The sequence below is a fragment of the Prunus mume genome, linkage group LG5 (assembly GCF_029339155.1).
Source record: "Prunus mume cultivar Tortuosa linkage group LG5, ASM2933915v1, whole genome shotgun sequence".
Lineage (NCBI taxonomy): Eukaryota > Viridiplantae > Streptophyta > Magnoliopsida > Rosales > Rosaceae > Prunus > Prunus mume.
The window spans coordinates 20,189,416-20,210,259 of record NC_142702.1 but is presented as its reverse complement, the minus strand read 5'-3'; the positions used below and the strand labels follow the sequence as shown (position 1 = coordinate 20,210,259).

The following is a 20,844-nucleotide window of genomic DNA, read 5'->3' as shown; positions in this document are numbered from 1 at the left end:
TCGAACTTCAAATAAGACCTTCGTTATAGAAGGTCTGCACGTTCTGGGTTGGTGTGTGGGTCTAGTACTAGTTAGTTATGCGCTCATCTTTGTTCGGGTCAGGCTATTTTTTGTTGTTTTATGGGTCTATATTTATATTAAGGTTTGCCTTGGGCATTGCCCATTCTTTTATGTGGAAAAGAAAACGCGTCATCGGGCCAGTTTGGTTGCAGTTCATGGCTAGTCCTTCTAGCATTGTTATTAGCAGAATGGTAAGAGTCACTAGGCCCAAATTTATTCAGGTATAAAATCCGATAAATTTGATGGTTAGAGGTAAATTGGTGCGTTTCAAAAGATTAGCAGAGTTTATAAGCAAATTGAAAGAAAGTTGAGGGGCACATCTGAAAAAAAAGGTCATAAGTTTATGGTGCATTGGTAAATTTTTCGCTTATCATTAATTCTTGTAAAAACAAAGGGTGTGATGAAAGAGGGCTTATTATCAAGGTCTTGTGGTGAATTTCCGCCTCCTCATTATCGCTTGTAAAAGAAAAACAGATGGGACGGCCCAGCCTACATCATGATAAAGCTCAGAAGTAGCTACCATTGTTTATTTTCAAGTCTCAAAATTGGAAAGCTCGAAGATTTTTCTTTGCAATAAGTTGTTGGGTTTGGTTATCAAATTTTTGGGTGTGAATGTACTCAGCATCCCTACCAAACCATAAGCCTAGTTCACAAGAGAGGGCTAATGGGCTTCAAAGGATTATTTTGTTGTTTTTCGCTCTTTGCTTTTCCTCTAGTGGAGGAAGACCATGGGCTGGAAAAAGCCTTGTTAGTTACATATCATCAAGCACCACCTTATGAACCTAGGGAAAAATCACATGTTGTGCCAATGAACAAAATAAGCTCCATTTCTTTCAGTTTTTATACAAGAAAGGGAGAGAGGAATCGAACCTAGGACCTCGAGTATAAAAGTAAATACTCTTAATCACTGAGTTCTAGTCCTGAAAGTCTTTGCTTTTCCATTTAAGTAAACGGTAACATAGTGACTCCAAGAAGCATGGCATGCGCATGCCAGTGCTATTTAGAACTCATAAAATAATAATTGGGTTTTCGACCGAAATGATGCCTCAACTATTGTTTTAGTATCATTTTGGTTCATCAACTAAAATTTTCATTTCAATAGTTCTTCAACTTTTTATTTGATATCACAACGGTCCTACTGTCAAATTCTGTCAACTATTTCGTGAAATCAAAGGGTGAAATTGTCTTTTTAGGACAATACCCTCAAAACCAAACAAATTCCAAATTAGTCTTCGTCTTCTTCTTCTCTCTGTTACTTCCATGAAGCCATTTCTAAGAGCTCAGGAACCAAACAAAGCCCTAGAGAAAGAGTGAGAGGTTGGAATGCCCTAAAAGACAAATTTACCCCTTGAGTTCACGAAATAGTTGACAGACTTTGACGATTGGACCATTTTGATACCAAATAAAGAGTTGAATGACTATTCAAATGAAGATTTTAGTTGATGAACTAAAATAATTCTAGAGCAATAATTAGGATACCATTTTAGTTGAAAAACCATAATAATTCAATGTTTGGCACGTGAACCCAAAAACACAACTCAAAGTAACATCAAAACGTCACTCTTGACCTCCTCTTGTTTCCATGCAATTTAATTAAGGGTACATTGATTCTCTAAAGTTCTCTGTTGAAACTTAAGACTTTGAGAGACTGATGATCAGTGGAGGCTTCGATGCTTTTGAAAATATATTCCTAGTCACTATATAGTGTATGCGGCAGCCTACGTTTGCACGCCTAATTAATTGACATATTATAGAGAAAAGTGTGGCCTTTTACTTCTAAGAGAATTAATTAAACTCAAAGACTTTGGCTGGCAAATGGTCCTACACATTCAATGCACCCAAGTTAAGAGTGTGCTTAAAATTGCAGAATCTCCCATCCTCTATGCGCATAATGATGTCTAAGAGCTCCCGCAACACACCAACTTCTCCCTTTTTCATTGAAAGCTGAAGAGGATTAGGAAAAAGGGTTTTCTTGTATTATTATCATCCATATGTCAAACTATGCCTTAAATGTTGTATGCAATTTCAACAAAGACTACATACACGGCACAAAGATCTCACAAATTCTCACTTTATCATATTTTTCCGAGGAGGACCACTTTGCCAATCATCATTTGATTTAGTAACATTTAGTCTTTAATTTGTTGAAAGAGGTTATGACGTCCGAGTTTATATTTCATGGACATCGAAGTGTTATATCATTGAAAAAAAAAAGAGAGGATGTAATTTTGAATATGAATCGTATGGAATACATGCCTATATGATTGGTTGAGTATGGGCAACAGCCAGCCCCATCTGATGCGGCGCCAATGATGGAGTGGAGTGCAATCTCTATATTATAGGCAATCAATATCATCAATGTGAGTTGGCCTGCGTACTCTAATTAGGGTAAATGAGCAGCTAAGCAAAATTGCGTATATCTGAAGACATAACATGTTTTCATGACTAAGAGAAAAGACAGCTACTATTGCAAAATATAAAACTATAAGAGAATATTTGTTTGTGGGAATTTTCTATGTATTCCCCCACCCTAACACTTTTGAGCTGGAAATTTATTAGGGTTGCCTTATACATAAAACCTAGGGTATGTAGGTATATGACTTAAGAATTATGCTTGTTTCGAGATTCACAATCGGATTTGGATGGGTTGGGGAGAAATCCATAGAAAAACATTCCTATTTTGATGTTTAGAAATGATGGAAATGAGGAATGCTTTAAGCAGGATGTTATGCACGTTTATTATATGGAAGCATAAATAAAATAAAATCAGTATCAGATGTGGATTTGGTTGATTGATTAAGGTAGTGTGTTCATCTCCTTGCATTCAAGTTTGATTCCTCTTCACATGTAAACATCACATTGTCGAAAAGAACAAACCAAATTATGACAACAATAAACCTAATTTTTTACTTTGAGAATAACTTCTAACCTTGCGAATTTAGGATAAAATAGTCACGAATAAAGGAAAACTCGAAGAAATTTACATTTACCAAACTTGTTGTGAAGATAATAACTTCATTGGATACGGTAAATGGTAACTTTTTGAGACACAGTAAAAGTCGTTTTCCACTGTTGTTTTTTTATGGGGACGTCTTGTGTGAAGATTTACTATATGGTAAATGGTCCCCCCCTCCCACACAGCGATCCATGGCATATTTCATGGCCCCTCATGGCCACAAATTATGCGTTGGGACTTCACTGTAGAAGATTGACATAGCCCATCATCAACAGGACCCACTCTGCATGTGATGGGTTGGGACAGGGAGGGGATGATGTGTATATATAACACAACAGTAAGTATGTCTATATATATATATATATATATATATATATACATGCATCTGATCATGAATGAACTGCTGTGCAGTGCAGAGGAGAGTTTGTATTGTAAAGGAGGACTTTGGAGAAATAGGACAAGATCAAAAAGGCAATGTCCAAAGCTAAAAAGCCATGAGCAATTGAAATTGACTATGAGGGCCAAATGCCATTTCCCCTTTTGGATAGCCTTTCGTTTTCTTGACTTTATTGCCTTTGTCCACACCTATTTAGCTAGCTCTAGCTACCAAGTAATGCCTGTCTAGGAGTTGCTTGTGAATGCATCCTAACATGTACCAACAATAGCAGTTTTGCATGATCAAATTGCAGAACGAGTTGAAAAAATTTACACAAGGTTCATATCAACATCGATATTTTTTCTCACTTAACTACTCACATCAACATCGATATGTTTTCCTCACTTTGGACATTGAGTAAAATAAGGTTCAATGAACCCATTCAAGCGTGGAGTTTTAACTCAAAATGCGTAATTTGTACTAAACCACCCACTTCTAACTTATAGCCTATTGTGATACTTTTTAGATGTGAGATTATTCATCCCTACATCCATAACTTGTCTCGAGCAACGCAATCCTAATAACATAAACATAATGTTTTTAGGTCAAGTACAACGAATGAACCTATGAAGAAGCTTATTCCAAGTTAAATTCCTTTGTAAAAAAGCTACAAGTTTAGTCATGCCATTAAATTGACTGTCACAAGATGTTAATACGATCACGTAATATATATTCAGTTTACGTGTTGTAATATGAGTGCTAGGTGACAATTGTGTGAATTATAATTCTTTTCACTCTAAATTTGTACAAGTCAACCTTATGTTCCCTTAGCAGTACATATGACATAACTATCAAAGCTTCACCGTCCAACTTCCAACCGACCAAACGGAACAGGCTTAACTATTCCCCCCATCCAATTCCAGTCCAATCACACAACACAGTTAATTCACATTCAGCCTTCCTGTGATGAACGACGCTCTCACACGGTCCGTGTCACCATTTCCCATTTCATTGGCTCCAGCAAATTAACCGACACACCGCCAGAAAAATAGAAAGGAAAAGACAAAAAAAGAAGGGAAGGGTATTTGCATTTGGTAAATACAAGAGAGAATTTTCACTCATTAAACATTGCCAGAGTCTTTCTCAAGTCAACCACAAAATAAATAAATAACACAGAAATTGAAATTCACAATAATTTAAATGAAAATTAATAATTATAAAACGAGACCCTTTCTCTCAATTTTTCATTTTTTTTTTTTTGTCTGCTTCATAGTTTACGCTTGTTGCCTCTTAAGCCAAACACGTTTACTCAAATTTAGGGGTCCTCTGAGTCAATACCCGAACCACCACCAGCCTTTGCCTTGTGCTGCTGCTGCTGCTGACAACACCACTCTTACAAACGTGCGGTTCGTTCTTGACTCAACACCCCTACCGCATTACTCTTCATACCCACCACTCTGAGTCTTCAGCTCACTCACTCACACACAATCACCTAAAATAACTACAAACCACCGCCACCACCACCTTCATGCACATGCACAACACGACGTCAATATTGTCAACAAAAAGGGGAAAAAAAGAAGCTAAGGTGAGGTTGGATCACGTGACCCACACAACAGGAACCCCGATCAGATAATCAGCTTTCACAATGTAGGGCGGCCTTGATCTTCTGGACAGTGCACGAGATGAGGTTGTTGACGGTCTCCACCGACTCCACCGTCAGCTTGGCTGAGGGCAGGCTGTTCACCAGGATCTGAAACGTCATTGTCAGTAGGGACCCACTCACTCTATGCGTGGCGTCCTCGCCTCCTCCCCCATTGTTGCTTCCGTGACCGCCACCTTTGACGGTCATGGGCCCACGCGAGCCCGGCCCATCCGGGACGATCGCAAACCCGGACGGGAGGAGAGCCACGTAGGCGGAATCCCCGCCGTTCATGACAACGTGCATGGCCGGAATGTCAACAGGCGCGTACACCACAAGGCCTCCTGCAGCGTCTATGCACGTCTCTTGCAAGATCAGCATGCTGCTTTGGTTTGCGTTCATTGCCTGCACCACCGCAAACATGACCCTCAGTTTCCCCATATTTACACCGCATGCCATTCCATAATTTTAAGAGTCAAACCCCTGACCTCACCACTAGTTTGTTTTTATTTATTTGTTTTTTTCTCTTTTCTGATTGAATGAATAAATAAATAAATAAATAAATAGAAAAAGTTAAAGGTGAGAAAGTAACAACTCAAGGAAGTTGACAATCGTCCTTGAATTTTGACTTTTTTTGGAGATTACCGAAACAAACAGTCCCTAATGTCTGCACCCACTGCACCCCAAAACCGTCCCTATGCATACTTCCAAATTCCAAACTTGTCCTTTCCACATTCACCTTTTTCACCCCCTCCCACACAACGACACACTGGATTTGAAACTTATCCGCCACCAAGGACACATTCGTCATTATAAAATAAACAATAAAACAATGAAAAAATTATGACGAGAGACAGAGGAAGAAACAGTACTCTGGCGCGAAGGAGGGAGACACAGTTGCCTGGATCCTGGCCCTTGGCGATGTGGGCCATCTCCTGCATGGGCCCACCGTTGGAGAGTATGTCCCACTCGCTCCTGAGTCGTTCGTCACGCAGGAAATCAAAGAGCCTCTGTGGGGAGACCGGCAGCCAGACTGAAGTGGCAGCGCTGAGAACGATCCCAGGCGGCTCGCCCGGGTCGTCGAGGCTCTCCCGGGTCATGACCCGGACGTCCTCATCCACGTTCCTCGCGTTCAGCTTGTTCCATTTGTGCACTGTGGACGCGCACACGCCTGCACAGAAGTTGTCCGTCATCCGCTGCGCCAGCTTCAGCATGCTCCTCCGCCCGCTCGACGTGATCGCTAGTATAAAAAATACAAAACCACATTTTACATACATTTGAAGTAGGTACACTGTTTGTATGGGAATGGATACTCAAGAAATTTCAAACCATCGAGTGATCACGTACCAGTGTGGTCGCGGGTGGGGACGGAAGAGGACATGAGAATGGCGAGGCACTCGCATTGGCGTTGGAGGGTAGCGACCCACCGTTGGGCGCCGAAGCCCATGCCGGAGCTCAACATGGGTCGGTAGAGCTGGTGGACTTGGCTCTCATCGTACTCTGCATGCTCAACCCATGTAACCTGCAAAATGTTAAATCATGTCATCACGATTACTTAGTAACATGTTACATTACTAATTAGGCTTAGATTAACATAATCATTCACATATATACAGTGTGGTATGACAAGGCACAGTTGCACCCACCTAACAAAAGAAGCAAAATTGTGGAGATTTAATTACAAAGCAATAATAGTTCATAGCCAAAGGTAGGCTGAAGCCAGCTAACCAAAATTTAAGTTTGTTTTTTTTCCGTAGTTGTTGAAGTAGCCTTTGTGGGGCCAGTGACACATGTCACATACGGATACATCTCTAAATCTAATGGAAGAAATAGAAAATTAACAATAATAATGAGAGACATGGAAATCACACTGCCATCGAGCAAAAAGAGTAAAATATTTGGGTGTACATAAAGTTGCGCAACATATAAAGGAGAGCATAGGGTGGCATCGAGATTTGGAAATGGTGTCTACATCAATTATTTATATATACACCCTAGACCTAGAGAGAGAGAGAGAGAGAGAGACAAAATTAGGCAGTCTTGGAGTTTGACAACAAGGTCTTCGATAATACAAGGCAGCAAGCATCAAAGATTGGAATAGAAACATAAAAGGCAAGGAATAGTTTATTAAATTTGACCCGAGTTGAAGATTACAAGGCAGTTTGGGGTTGCGGAGGATATGAAATTAATGTGTTCAAGGTACAGAAATCTGGGGTTTAGAGGCTTCTGATAATAAACTATTTTGGGTTTAGGGTTTAGGGTTTGAAGATTAGAATATGATTTGGAGAGACCAGATGATAAGATTTGAGGAAGGTTCCGATTCTTTGAGAGACATAAAATATTGGGTTGGTAAGGCCAATCTAAGCAATAGGACAGCGTGGTGATGTAGTGAGTAATCACTAGACTAGACAAATAAAGTTCTTTGATGCATGAGCTCTTTTAAATAAATAAATAAATATTAATTAACTGATTAATTAATTAATTAATAATTAAGTGGTGGCTTGGGGAATGTAAATAATGCTAAAAACTATATATGCTAAGTAGAAAGAAACTCAATAATATTGACTTGGATTTTTTGGCTCACTTAAATGTTCTCAACTAAGCTCCAATGTTGCAGTTACTTCAACAGACTCATTAAAGGCCAAAGGGGAAGAACACCCACTTGGGAAAGCACAATAAATGTTAAAGCAAACAAATACGAACCATGTAACTGAAGCTGTACTTGCCTTCTGGGACAATGCATTCCAGATAAGCATTTTGAATTCAAACAAATAAATTAAAGCTTTATGCCGACTGTTATCTGAGTTGTGTTACGGTCAGTTGCTCATCCTCAAGTCGGTGATTCCTAAGTTAGATAAATATGTTTTTGATTTTACCAAAAGAGAAAATCATTTAACTCTCAAGGCATATATGTAAAGAACCAAATAAGCTATGATAGACTTGAACGGAAAGTCGTATAACTTACCTTAGAGTACCCATTAGGCATATCTTGCACAACACAACCAGAAGGGAGCCTCCTGCAGTTCATAAATGTAGGTGCACCGGAGGTGTCACGGATGGTGTCAACCGACACATCGACCACAGCCCACACGCCCTCTGCGTGCTGCTTGCAGAAGCGGAGGAAATTTACCTCACGAACAGGAACCAAAGGGGATAGTACTTGTAGCTCAGCATGCATCTGAAATTTGATTATTACCCAAAAAAAAAAAAAGCTTTAAGTGACACAAAATGGGCAAGTACATATATTTTCATTTTATTTCTCTTTAGGACTATCAAGTACTTACCAGTTGAAGTGCACCATTTCTAGTTCCTCCCATTCCACTAGAAATGACATCAGTGGTCGAGGTTCTAGCAACCAAACAAGGAAACATCTCCAACCACCGATTCTGTATCGAGCAAAATGAGATTTGATTTTGAACATAAAATAAGCAAAAAAATATTTGAAGAAGCATTGAAAACCAAAAAATACACAAAAAGGTCAAAATCTCAATTGGCATCAAATTTCAATACAAAGTGTTTGCTCTTACCGATTCCATCAAAGTCTCAACAAGGGCCAAGCTGTTGATAATGACCATGCCAGTCTCCCTAGAAGCCTCGGTAACAAAACCATTTGGCTTCAACCCAATGCAAGGAGTGAAACTTCTCATGTATTCTTCATGGTTCAAAACCTCTCTTCCACCCTCCAAGCTCCTCAGCCAAAGTGGCTCATCTGTCTGAGCCAGCTTCACCAATTCATCCATAGCAGCCAAGGCAAGCTCTAGAAACATCGATCTCTCCATCGACCGGTCCAGGCCGGTCGCACTAGGCCTAGAGTGAGGCACAACTGACATGGCGCTCCCAATCCCACCTCCAAAATCAGGCCCCACTGGCATTGATGTAGCCACAGAGCTCAACCCACCAAAGCCATTGCTCCCAACTCCGAGCTCCAAGGTTGAGCTCGGTAGTGGAGGCCCCATTGATGTGGCCAGTGACGAAATGGGGCGGCCTAGAAACTTCCCAGCGAGTGCACAAACTCGATCCAACTCGTCCTTCAATCGGGCATTTTCGATCCTGAGGTGTTGCTCTTCGAGTGATATCTCTCCTATAATTGCAGGACCACCACAGTTCGAGCAAATTGGGTTCCTCATTGCGTCCCGAATCGACATGTTCTCCGCTCGAAGTTTGTCATTCTCTTGCCTCAGCAGTGAGTTCTCATGGCGTTCCAGTTGAGTCTAATAAGTCCCAAAACGACCAAAACTCCATCAACCCTCAAGAAAAGAAAAGAAATGGAAACTAAAAAATGTCTGTGTAGAGCAATTTACCTTCATCTGGGTTCGGCGATTTTGGAACCAGAATTTGACTTGTCTGGTCTCCAAGCAAAGCCTTCTGCTGAGCTCCAATCTTTGCTTCTCATCAGGATGAGGACACTCCTTGAACAGCCTAAAACCAAACCCAAATGATTAAAAAAAAAACACAAACTAACAACCAAACACTGAAAAAGTCAATAATTTTATGCAAAAACAGTAAAATAAAATATGGGATTTTTATTATATCATACGCTTCAAGTTCTTGGATTTGCTGCGGGGTGTGTCGGTGGTATCGTTTTTTCTTACGAGGATTGGTATTATCAGCAGCATCTTGATCGTCCCCAGAACCACCATCCATATTATCACTCCCAGATCTGCTCTCGTGCTCTTCCTCTCGGCTCCTCCTCCCAACGTGGGTCTCAAAATTCTCAGCCATTCTCGTCACATCGCCTTGCCCATCCGCATTTGTCTGCTGATAGCACAGTAATTTTTTTAAAACAAAACCAAAAAATAACAAAAACCCAGATCAGTTTCAAGACCATACTTTCAGAAACAAAAGAAAAGAGAGAAAGATGAGAGCTTTACAAGGGCGAGTGAGAGTCCTGGAGAGTTGAACATGGACTTAGTGAGAGACTGAGTTACAAGACGTGGCTGAGCAAGTGCACTGGAGGGCATATTGTTGCTGTGGGTGCTGCTTGAAGTGTTGTTGTAAGAGATATCAGCCACAATTCTTGCACCGCCACCACTGCCGGTACTGTTGTCAAGAAAACCCCCAAAACTCATCAAAAAGAAAAAGCCCAACTCTCTTTTCTTTGCTTGCTTCTTCTTAACTCCTCCTCACACACCAGATTCTCCTCCTATTTCTTTACAAATTTACACCCACTTCGCTTAATGACCACCTAATTTGCTCTCTCCACACAAAATGAGAAGAAAAAATATAAATATTTAGACAGAAAAAATGATCTCTTTTTTGTAAGAGAAAGAAAAAGCACAGAGAGGCAGAGGAGACAGACGGTTCAGAGTTAACCCAAATGTCTCCAACTCCCTCTCTAGCGAAGGAAATGTTTTAAGGGGTTCTTTTGGAGAGAAAGAAAGAGAAAGAAGGCAAGCAAACCCTTTTTTGGTACACGCTCCAGCTGCTTAGCTCTTCGTTCTCTATCCCTCTCTCTCTCTCTTCCTTGACTTTCTCTCTCTAACTCGCCTAAACAGCTAAAAGCACCAGAAGAGGCCTAAATGACTGCTGTTTGGTTTGGAGGAAAACCAAATAAGGGCAACCCTAGTTTGTTGGGTGAGTGATATCTCTGGTTCACTGCATGCTTGACTCCACTCTAAAAAGGCTTGAGAGACTTGAGAAAAATAATAAAATGAGATAGAGGAAAAGGCTTTTCCTTTTCCAAGATTTGCACAGAGAAAAGCAAAAAAAAAAAAAGCAGGTGCGAGAAACAGTAAGAGAGAGAGAGAGAGAGAGAGAGAGGGGTGAAGATAAAACGCACTATGTGGACTCTTCGAAGCCTTACAAATACAAAGCTCCAAAAGGGGCCGGTTGACTCTCTCACTCTCTCTGAAAGTCTGTGAAGACAGTGAAAAAATTGTAACCTTTTCACACCTTTTTCTTCTGGAGGTTCGGATCTATGACAGTCTTTCTATTTCTCTCCCCTTTTTTTTTTTTTCAACTTGGTACTGGTAATGGGGCTTTTTTGTACCTAAAGTTTATATCTTTGCTTTGCTAGAGGTCTGAATTTTCCACCAAAGATCTAGATTTGCAGAATTTAACTTTCTTACTGTCCCTTCTTCAGACAATGTAAATATGACAGTTCCTTAAATACATTATAATAGTTTCATTTGATATGGTATGTAATTTTGGTAAAAGTAAACATGGTATGCAATTAAATTGGACAATTAAGAAATCCAATATGGAAAAATATCCTCACAATTCAGTCCATTTCAGATTTAGTCTTATCTAAAATAACAATTCAGTCCACAGTTCCTAAAGGAGGCCTAATTAGCTTTCATGCTCAGAAAAATATACTTTACAGTTGGTCACATCATGAATTTTGAGCGTGCGGTTGAACGTTTAGGTTATTTAGGTCGTTGGGTCGAATCTAATTATTCCTTATTAGCAAGTTAATGTGAGTCATTGAAAATAATTTTCCCACCAAAAATTACTCATTTGTGTTTAAAAACTTATGCGTAGCTAAGAAATACAATTGTCGGGTAATGAGTAATGAATGAAGGAAAATCTTTTCAAATGTTTTATTGGGTGAAAATTGATAACTGAATAAGGAAATCCAATTAACAAACTCTTTTGATTCATTTTTTTTCTTAAATGTTTCGGCTAGGGTACTTAATCAGATAAAGAGCTTTTTCGGGTTTCGGTTAGGGCACTATGTGGTTCTTAAATGTTTTATGCATTCATGTGGGTGAATCCAAACACAACATGATTATACAACAGTCGGATTATGATTAACTAGCTCTACACAAAACTAACCAGATGTTAAATCGTTGGCAGAAAAATAACACAAACCGCCGCCCTTGTTAGTCATGGCAAACCATAGCTAACCATGGTGGTAGGTTTTAATTTTGCTTAATAATGTAAAGAATTTCTGATTAACATTAATCTCAAGTTTTAAAGAAAATTACCATTTCCTCAGTCTTTTTTTTTCCCTGTCTTAAGTTTCTTCGTGTAGAGAGTTACTATCGTTCTTCTTTATCTCTTTCCCTTCAAATGCCAGTTCCACTTTCTTTTTGAAGGGCAAATAAAATTCTAGTTGTCTTCTCTGTGCGTCTCTTTCTCCTTAAATACTTATCTTTATGGGGTTTGGTCACCTTATAATTACACTATTATTTCTCAATCACAGTCGTTGTTATATTTTGAAGCCCTCATTCCCCACAAACCATTTTTACAAATAAGCCCATTTACCTCCACAATCCACAAAAGCACCTCAAATCCACAAACAACTACCAGTCAAGAAAGAAAAATATCCCACAAACACCATTTCAAGGATGCAGTTGTGAACCATTTTTTTCTCCAATTGAAACTTCAATGTCTGAAACATTAATTCATTGACTTGTTCCTCACTTGCCATAATAATTATTTGACAAACAAACTTGGGGTCTCCACCTATTTGTTGCACCTTGCATGTGATGATTTTTTTTCTTTGCATGGTTTTTGTAGAAAAATATATAATCACAATACCCTTTTAACCCCTCTCTATTTCATATCTTACTCAATTTCACAATAAAAACAAATAAAATTTGACTAATTCATTCACAATGAATTTGACCAAGACTTGATTTGTGGGTAGCAAAGGAGACACATGATGTCTAAAAAGACTTGGTCTAAGAGGTTTCATTTATGGGTCTTGTGGAAATCTCCCAGCTTTAACTAATTACATTGAACTCCATTGGTATTTTTGGATGTTGCCCTACAACATATAGTTGGTTTCTTTGATTATGCTCAGATCATGCTTGGTCTTTCTAGATTCTGATTGTTTGATGTTCACTTTTCTTTTCCTGCATTTATGAATACAATTATCGTCTCTCTCAAAAGCATAAGCGAAGTATATGGCATTTGCTTCTTTTCTTTTATTTTCACCCCAAGCAATGAAACTTTAATAACAACCGAAAAAAAGAAGAAAAAAACAATGAGTTTGATAGTAAATGAATATCATCTGTTGTGAGTAAAAGAATTGTGTTAGCCATTAATAATATTGTTTATGTGATGTATTATATGGTTGAATTACTATTTGATATTTAAGCCTCATAATTGATGCGAGTTTAAATATATGCTCCAAACCTTTTGGAGATTAATGGCTAACAATTCTTAAACACACCCAAAAAAAAAAATAAATAAATAAATAAAGAGAGAGAGAAAGAAGAAAAAATAAAAAGCTATTTCTCCTCCCATGCCGTGTCCATGAATTGCTCAAAAGTTCTTCGCATTTCAACGATATATATTTGGGAGTTAGATAATCACATCCGTTAAAATAAAAATCCTATTTATTTAATTGCCATAACTGATAAAAGAAAATAAAAAGTAGGTGTATGACACATCACTTTCTTTATGAAAAAAATGAGCAAAAAGGTTTGAACAAATGTTGCCAACCAAACATCCTCATGATATATTTTCCCAAGTAGTTTTTGAGAAACAATTATAAAAGGTATTTTACAGACAGAAAAAATGAAAAGCAAACCTTTCTGTGATTTTTTGAGGTTGTTTGATTGCAGGAAAATATGTGGCAGAAGTAATGGACACGCAGTTAACTATTTCTTGGTTGGTTTTCAATGATCTTCTTGTTTGAAAACCAAGAGAGATGAATAAGGGTCCTTTTTTGAGGGTGCTCTGAATGGTCTTTGTTGCTTAATAGATATAACAAAAAAAAATGTGTAGATTTACAGCTCAATGGTTGAAAACTAATCACTCTATAATGTTGACATGTACTGTATCTATGGAGTACAATTTTGAGACTCAATTTTAGGCATTCTCCAATCATGTACACAAACGGACTATAATACTAATTCCGGCAAAAACCTAGACGGAATAACGCCCCATATATTGCCTGGATCGAACGTGATTGGAGATGGCCTTAACGTCTAAGGATTAAATTCTATATCTATATGTAAACCCTGCTTCAATTTTATTTTATTTTTAAATTTAAACCTGGTTGAAAAATCACATTCATGTTGAGCCATGTTGCCCTGATCTATATAGTTGTCATGGATTTAGCTCTGTGTAAAAGGGCATGCACAGCACATGCTATGTTTTGCTGACAGACAAAACCTATATATGCACAGCCCATATACACACACACACACACATACATATGTATATATGTATATGCCCAATCCAGGATCAATCATTTCACTTTTCTTTCTAAATTCCCTTTCAGCAATCCAAAAGTGCACGCATTTCATCTTCTGACTTGTTTGGATCAATTAATAATGGATGTTGAACTTGAGATGCCTTCTTAATCATGCATCATTTACTTTGACTGAATGCTTGCTGATTATAAAAATTACCGGGATCTGTCAACTTCTGGTAAGTAATGTGGTCTCTTCTCCTTTGCAGCATGCAATCTCATTGCAAGCTTTGGCATTGTGGTACAGCTTTGACATTCCTTAATTCTTCAAGGTGGGAAAGGAAAGCAACAAGGATGGGATAATAGAGTAGCAAAAACTAGGCTTACAGAAAGTCAATAATAGTATTGACTGCAAAGTTGATGCTGCCAACTACACTACAGACAAGCAACCCTTTACAAATTTCGTGTACCCTTTGATCAATTTTCTTGGTTCCCTCTCCTCATATGAACACAAGGCAAAGCATAACTCTGACTTTGTTGTTCAGCCTCCCAGCCAGATTAACAGTAATCAGACCATAATAGAGTGTTAATTGTGATGTCCATGATCATTTTTACAATACTTAAGTGTTTCATTTTTGTTTCCTTCTGAAAATTGAAAGGGCTATATTTGTATGCGAAAGTGGTGAAAATCTCTGAGAAAACTCATACAAATGCTATCAAAACGGTAATAAGTTTTTTTCTTCCTGAAAACATTAACAAAATTTATTGTTGATCCATTTTGAGTGCAAATCATTGTCTTCACATGTCATGGTTAATAAATAAGAGAAGTGTTACGATGAATAGTCTATGCGAGAGTAGATGATTTTTGATTGTAAATGCATATGAGTTTTATATCAGTAGTCAAAATCAATCACGTGAACACATACGACTAAACTATAGCGTCTAGAAGTCCTTTGCGTTACCACTTTGAAATAAAATAAACCAATTCATTGATTTTATTTTGACCCCAAATTATTCCTTATTATAACAAAAAATAATTGCTTCCTCTTCTACTTATTCCCAAGCATTCATTTTATGCACTTCCTTTCACACCTGGCCTTGAAAAAAAACCCAATTGGAGCAGTTCAAGTACTGATTGGGTGAGAGTTCGAAGATGAATTTTCTTAGTTTTGAACCTGCATCACCACCTTCCTAATTATCAAAAGTCTTTTCTGCAATTTCTTGGTTTTGATGGGGTCCATCTGTGGGGGAAGATGCCCCCAACGTAAAAGCAGAAATAAAATCCTGGGTGTTGTCAGTTGTAGCTATCATCTGAAGGAAACAGCCCAACTCTGAGCTTGCGTTCTACATTTACTTTGCATCTATCTAATCTACTACCGCCTATCTAATCTATCTGGGCCTCCTACCCTTTCCTTTCTCTCTCTTTCTCACCATTCAATGAAAGGACCCAATGGGAATGGAATGAATACTTAGACGCCGGTTGGGAGTTTGGCACCTACTCATCTACTTGCATAGTTACTCTCCCACATGTTAAGGAGAAATGAATTTCCTTTGTTTGGATGGCAAGAAAAGTTATAAGAAAAAGAAGGAAATATTTTTGTTTACCATTTTTAACCCTTTAGCTCATTTCAAGAAAATATCTTATTGATTGTATCCATTATATTCATCAACACTCAAGCTCTGAGAATTTTAAAAATCTTAATTCTGCACTCTTACGGAAAAATCCTTCAGTTTTGCTCACAAGGGTTATAATTCCCGACATACCCTTCGGCATAAAACAATCAGTAGAATGTGATGACATCTTGACTTTGGGAGCAATTGTCATTTTCATTAGCACACTGTGAACAGGGCTTGAACACTGAATCTATCAAACGATCTGCCACCATTATCTCCCCTTGAAACGACAATGTTTTGAGGACAAATGCAATAATGCAAAGCATCATCAAATCGATGGGCAATAAATAATATCAAATTACATTATCCTTGGAAACCGAACATATGATTGCCACTTTTTTTTTTCCTTATGTTTTTTCTTCTTTTTTGGGTGTAATCTAACAAAAAAGCTGCATGTCTTCCCATCTTTCAAGCCCTCCCTATTCTAACCCTATTATCTCCTTACATAATAGGGAGTGGTGGATAAGAAAGAAATTACATCCATGCATGGAGATGAACTTTCACATCAGTTGGATGCTGAAGGCAAAGTCCAAAACGTTTTCGTTGCAACAAGAATTTTCTCTCTCCCGTGTGACTCTGGTTCTTTCTCATGTATGCTAGCAGTCCACCTTACGGCATGAGCTATGCGAGCTACTTTTTCTATTACTTCAGGGGAGTCTCTAACCAGAACCGTTCCTTCAGGACGCAACATTCGATCCATCTCCACCATCAAATCCACAAGGTTACAGCTGCAGAAAAATCAAGAGACGTGAGCATAGGTTGTTTAAGAACAATCATGCACTTCAAGTATCTTGCCAAATATATGTAAATGTCACTTTAGGATTACACTGAACCATGTGCAACGGTTTAATACTGCTGTAAGAATGTAGGAATCGGTAGATTCAAGAAACAGAATGGGAACTAGAACTGTAGAAGTACCTGTTCTTGGTGGAACCTGGATGCTTTATGAGTGATTCAATTCCGGTTACATGGATGAAGTCATAAGAACGAGGGTATGTTGAGAAAGGCTCACACCTGAGACCATCAAGCAAAAATATTAGCTCATCAGTAGAAGTTCCATAAAACTATCCACAATACTATCACAATTCCAGAGCACTGCATAACATGATCAAATGAGGACTCTAATCTAGGAAAAGAATGCATACAAACGAGACTGGGACAAACATCAGTGATAGTTACAGTAATATTGATGAAAAGCTTTTGCACCCTTTTGTACAGAAATTATCACTGCTTTGATCATTAATTTACAGATTAGGGAATTCAAACTGTGTTATGGGGCAGGTTCACTGGTTTCAAAAACGTAACCCAATTGAAAAATAATAATACAAGAAAGATTTGCGGATATAGTACTAAAGCAGGCATAAGAGCACAATAGCGTAAAAAGTGCACTCTTCGCAGCAGCTTGAACTATAAACCTTTCTATTGTGCCATCAACTGGTTCCCAATGGTTACTGGGAGCAATGTTACTTAAGTGTGTGGCATTAAAATATACACAATGGGACCTGTAAGATGCATACTCCCACCCGAGAATTCAACACCACATTTAATCCTTGATTGACACAGCATATTTCAGAAGATAAAAATGTGACTTGACTTGGACTGGGAACAAAGCTTAGGTTGGCTCCATCAAAGGACTTATGTGTGGAACACATTGGAGGAAAAATAATACAACACTCACCAGTCATGGTATACTCCAATAAGACCTCTGTCAAAGATTACGGAAAGAGTTGAGGGCTTGCGGGCAGGAACAACATTCATCACCCACACAGCGTCAGATTTTAGTGCAGCTGCAAAACCTCCAAAAAATGCATTCATGTCCATGACATTGCGTACAGCTGGAGTTCCAAGCTTCAGGTTTAGGGAGTTCTTATAGTAAGCAACTCTTCTCGCCCAACGTCGCGTGTCGGCCTCAAACACATCGATGCCATTTCTCATGAGGTGGCCCTTGCAGGAGCTTTTGTCAGCCTCTCTGGCCACTTTGGAATCATCCCAACAGCATATTCTCCCTTGACAGAAGATGTCCTACTCATACATTTCTTTAAATTGTAATACCTGCATAACAATTGAGTTTATTGGTACCAATTCCATAAATTCTTTGAATATGACGTTTGATAATAAAATTTTGTGTCCAATATGCTGCAATGGTTAGACGGCAAGAGTTTGTACTTTAATTTTTTCCAGACTTATAAAAGGACATAACTATGGAAAACAATCACTTCATACCAACATAAAGGTTCCATTTGGGGGAAGGGGAAGAAAAACTCAGAAACTAAGAATGGATTCTGAGGCGGTTACCATGCATCACTTGGGTCATCTGATTCACCACACAATTCAGGCCAAATTCATTTTGGTTAGGAAGGCATGAATCTCCAGCAGGCTTTTTCCAGACAGCTGTGTTTCCATCCACAGCAATCAGCTCATAACACAATGCTCTTGCGACACCCTGGAGATCCGCCCATTCCTTGTCTTGATTAGTCCACTGCACAGGAGGACCGGAGATTACTAGGTATCCTCCTGGGCGAAGTAAACGATCCACTTCAAGGAAATATGTGGCATCTGCAAAATTCCAGATTCCTTTATGATAAGAGCAAGTAGCAGGGGCAGAGAAACTGTAACAATATGCGAGGTTACAGGTGACAAGAACTCACTATAGGCAGTAAAAGGGATCAAACATCGAGAGCAGTGCACCAAATCAAATGAGAAAGCTGGAAATGGAAGCCTGCGAGTTCCAAGCATAGCAACAAATGCTGGAATTCCTCTTTCCAATGCAAATTGTATCTGTGACTTGTGGGAATCTCTTGGAGCAAATGACATTGCCAAAATGTCTTTGGACAGAAGATACCCCCCAAAACTGGCAACCTGTATAGCATCAAAAATTTGTGAAATTCGAAAAGAAAACTAGAACGGTCTCAAGAAAAAGAAACCTTGCTCTTACCCCACAACCCATATCGAGAGCAGTTCGCAGGACACCATCACTGATAGGGATGTACTGTCCAAGTTTTTCAATATATTGTATAGCTCCATCTGGAAACATGGTACCACCACCAGGGAAAATGAAGTGTGGGCCTTCCAGTTTCATCCACCCCTGATGACCTTTCCTGTCTGCGATTTTGTTGTGTGGCATGTTGCTGTGCCATATCTATACACAGATTACAGTATTTTAAGACACGACAAGTAAAAAAAGAACCATGGGGTGGTGCTTTATGACTTTGATATAGAACATCAAATGAAACTCATTCTATCTCTGATTACAAAACACTGGGCAAATATTCCAAAACAAGAAGAGGACTAGAAAACAATCAAATTTTGAGCCATCAGTAATTATAAAAGAAAAGGCCCCGCATAAGCAGTCTAGATTTCACTTATTTAGTTAGCTGTTTACAGTTATTTCTGGCCCATCAAATCCTATACGGATCTTAAATTCAACATTCAAGAACATAAAACCAAAAATGAGTAACACAAGGCTCTCAAAGGTTCTTGAGCAGCTGTGGTAGCCAGTGAGAGAATGAAGAGTGTGCTAGCAGGAGAAAAGAACAGCACTAACATTTATCAACAAGCTACTACAATCTCTTTTTCTTTTTGGCCTGAACAAGTAGCTAAATGTAGCATGTCGAGATTTGTATATTTCTAACACATTACAAAGTTCCTTAACTACAATGCACAGATCCTCCTATTCAATAATTCTATTACAAATTTATAAATAAACCCAATTCTAGACATGTATTTATAAAAAAACCCAAACACTATTTAAACATAGAAACACACCCAAAATCAACACCCAAAGTCAACAATTGTATATTTTTTGGGTGTGTTTATAAATGGGTTTTGAGTGTGTGTAATGATGGGTTTTGGGTGTGTTTATAAAGTGTTTTGGGTGTTGGGTTTTTTTATAATTTCAACTTATTTTGAGGCTTGCATTCTTGTTCCCAGTATAACAGTCGTGCACAGAAAAATTTAACAAACAAGCTCGATTGCAAACATCAAAAGCTTAAACTTGCTATACCACCAACACCATTAATCTCGGATATACCACCTCTCATTCATAGATCCTCAAACATTCACCGAAAAGCTCAATCATAAAAGAGCCTCAAATGCTAATTCAACGACAAAATATGCAATTAACCCAAAAAAGCAAATTGAAGAATTGAAATGAACCCAAAACCACACACACCTTGTGCAAGCTGTCGGGCCACTGAACCGGAATCTTGTAGCCATTGGGAGGTGGGATCAAGCAGAGAGGGGTCTCCTCAGGCAGAGGGCAATGCCTCTCTCTGTAAAAGTTCATCTCTCGACTTAATTGGCTGTTGCGCCTGGGGTCCTCGCACGGCATGTGGTCGACGGCATCGACCGGGCATGCCTCAATGGGCTGCTGGTGCTGCCCGAGCTCCACCAACGCCACTAAACGGTGTCGTTGCTTCGGATCGGCATTGGTCGATAAGAGAAGAGCCTGGCGACCCGAGGCAGCGAGCGAGTCACCCAAGCGAGTGAAGACTAGGAGGAAGAAGACAATCACTATGCCGAAGAAGGCCGCTGAGACAAGGTCCAAGAGGCGCCAATGCCTCGGGCTCCGCTTGGATGCGGGCAGGTTCAGGTGACCCATTTGGGCTCGGATCAAGTGAGAGTCGGATCGATCAAATCGGCATTCGGGTCGGGAGAAATGGATGGACTTGGCTTCTGGGTTTTTGAAAAATACGGGATTTTGAGCTGTTTTGGGCAGAGATTAGGTTGGTGGGTTGTTAGGGTTTACGTGTTTGGAGGTGTGTGAGAGAGCGAGAGAGAGAGAGAGAGAGAGCGGTGGAGGAGTGTTGGGACTGTAGATGATGAAGATAGAGAGCTCTTCTTCTCTGTTGCTTACTGGTGGCTCTCCATTTTAATTTAATTTTTTAAAACCAATAAATCTAATATATTATAGAGATGAGAAATTATTCCTTTGATAGATTTCCTTTCTCCTTTTTTTATTGTTGAATAAAAATGAGGGGGCTACAATTACAGATGTGGTGAGGAAAATTTGGGTGAAATCCCCAAGGGTTGAAGCCTTGATAGCATTGATC

General features: G+C 39.0%; 2 protein-coding genes across 4 annotated transcripts; both read right to left on the bottom strand.

The window, feature by feature from the left end:
- Window positions 1-4,463: 4,463 nt before the first annotated feature.
- Window positions 4,464-10,816, bottom strand: ANL2 (Homeobox-leucine zipper family protein / lipid-binding START domain-containing protein). 3 transcript variants are annotated; one of them, XM_089052789.1, is made up of 10 exons: window positions 9,906-10,811; window positions 9,572-9,792; window positions 9,336-9,453; window positions 8,562-9,245; window positions 8,319-8,420; window positions 8,000-8,212; window positions 6,382-6,556; window positions 5,907-6,274; window positions 5,680-5,815; window positions 5,171-5,439 (listed from the first exon to the last, which is right to left on the bottom strand). In XM_089052789.1, the coding sequence occupies exons 1-10, from the start codon at window positions 10,101-10,103 to the stop codon at window positions 5,351-5,353; spliced, it is 2,304 nt and encodes a 767-aa protein (XP_088908915.1). In that variant the 5' UTR covers window positions 10,104-10,811; the 3' UTR covers window positions 5,171-5,350. The 3 variants fall into 3 exon arrangements, with proteins under 3 accessions (XP_008232741.1, XP_008232742.1, XP_088908915.1); XM_008234519.3 differs by lacking the exon at window positions 5,680-5,815 and having other exon boundaries at window positions 4,464-5,439; window positions 9,906-10,816; XM_008234520.3 differs by lacking the exon at window positions 5,680-5,815 and having other exon boundaries at window positions 4,464-5,439; window positions 9,572-9,789; window positions 9,906-10,639.
- A 5,230-nt stretch (window positions 10,817-16,046) lies between these two features.
- Window positions 16,047-20,823, bottom strand: QUA3 (S-adenosyl-L-methionine-dependent methyltransferases superfamily protein). Its single transcript, XM_008234518.3, is given in 9 exon segments — window positions 16,047-16,521; window positions 16,712-16,807; window positions 17,472-17,730; window positions 17,733-17,845; window positions 18,089-18,128; window positions 18,131-18,349; window positions 18,442-18,652; window positions 18,729-18,932; window positions 19,965-20,823. Coding segments are annotated over 9 exon segments (1,794 nt in total). The 5' UTR covers window positions 20,394-20,823; the 3' UTR covers window positions 16,047-16,298.
- Window positions 20,824-20,844: the final 21 nt, after the last annotated feature.

Coding starts and splice junctions, on each gene's coding strand:
- ANL2 (XM_008234519.3), bottom strand. CDS start 10,103: ATGAGTTTTGGGGGTTTTCTTGACAACAGTACCGGCAGTGGTGGCGGT. Junction 8,421..8,561: donor TTGAGACTTTGATGGAATCG/GTAAGAGCAAAC, acceptor TGCTCGATACAG/AATCGGTGGTTGGAGATGTT. Junction 8,213..8,318: donor GAAATGGTGCACTTCAACTG/GTAAGTACTTGA, acceptor ATCAAATTTCAG/ATGCATGCTGAGCTACAAGT.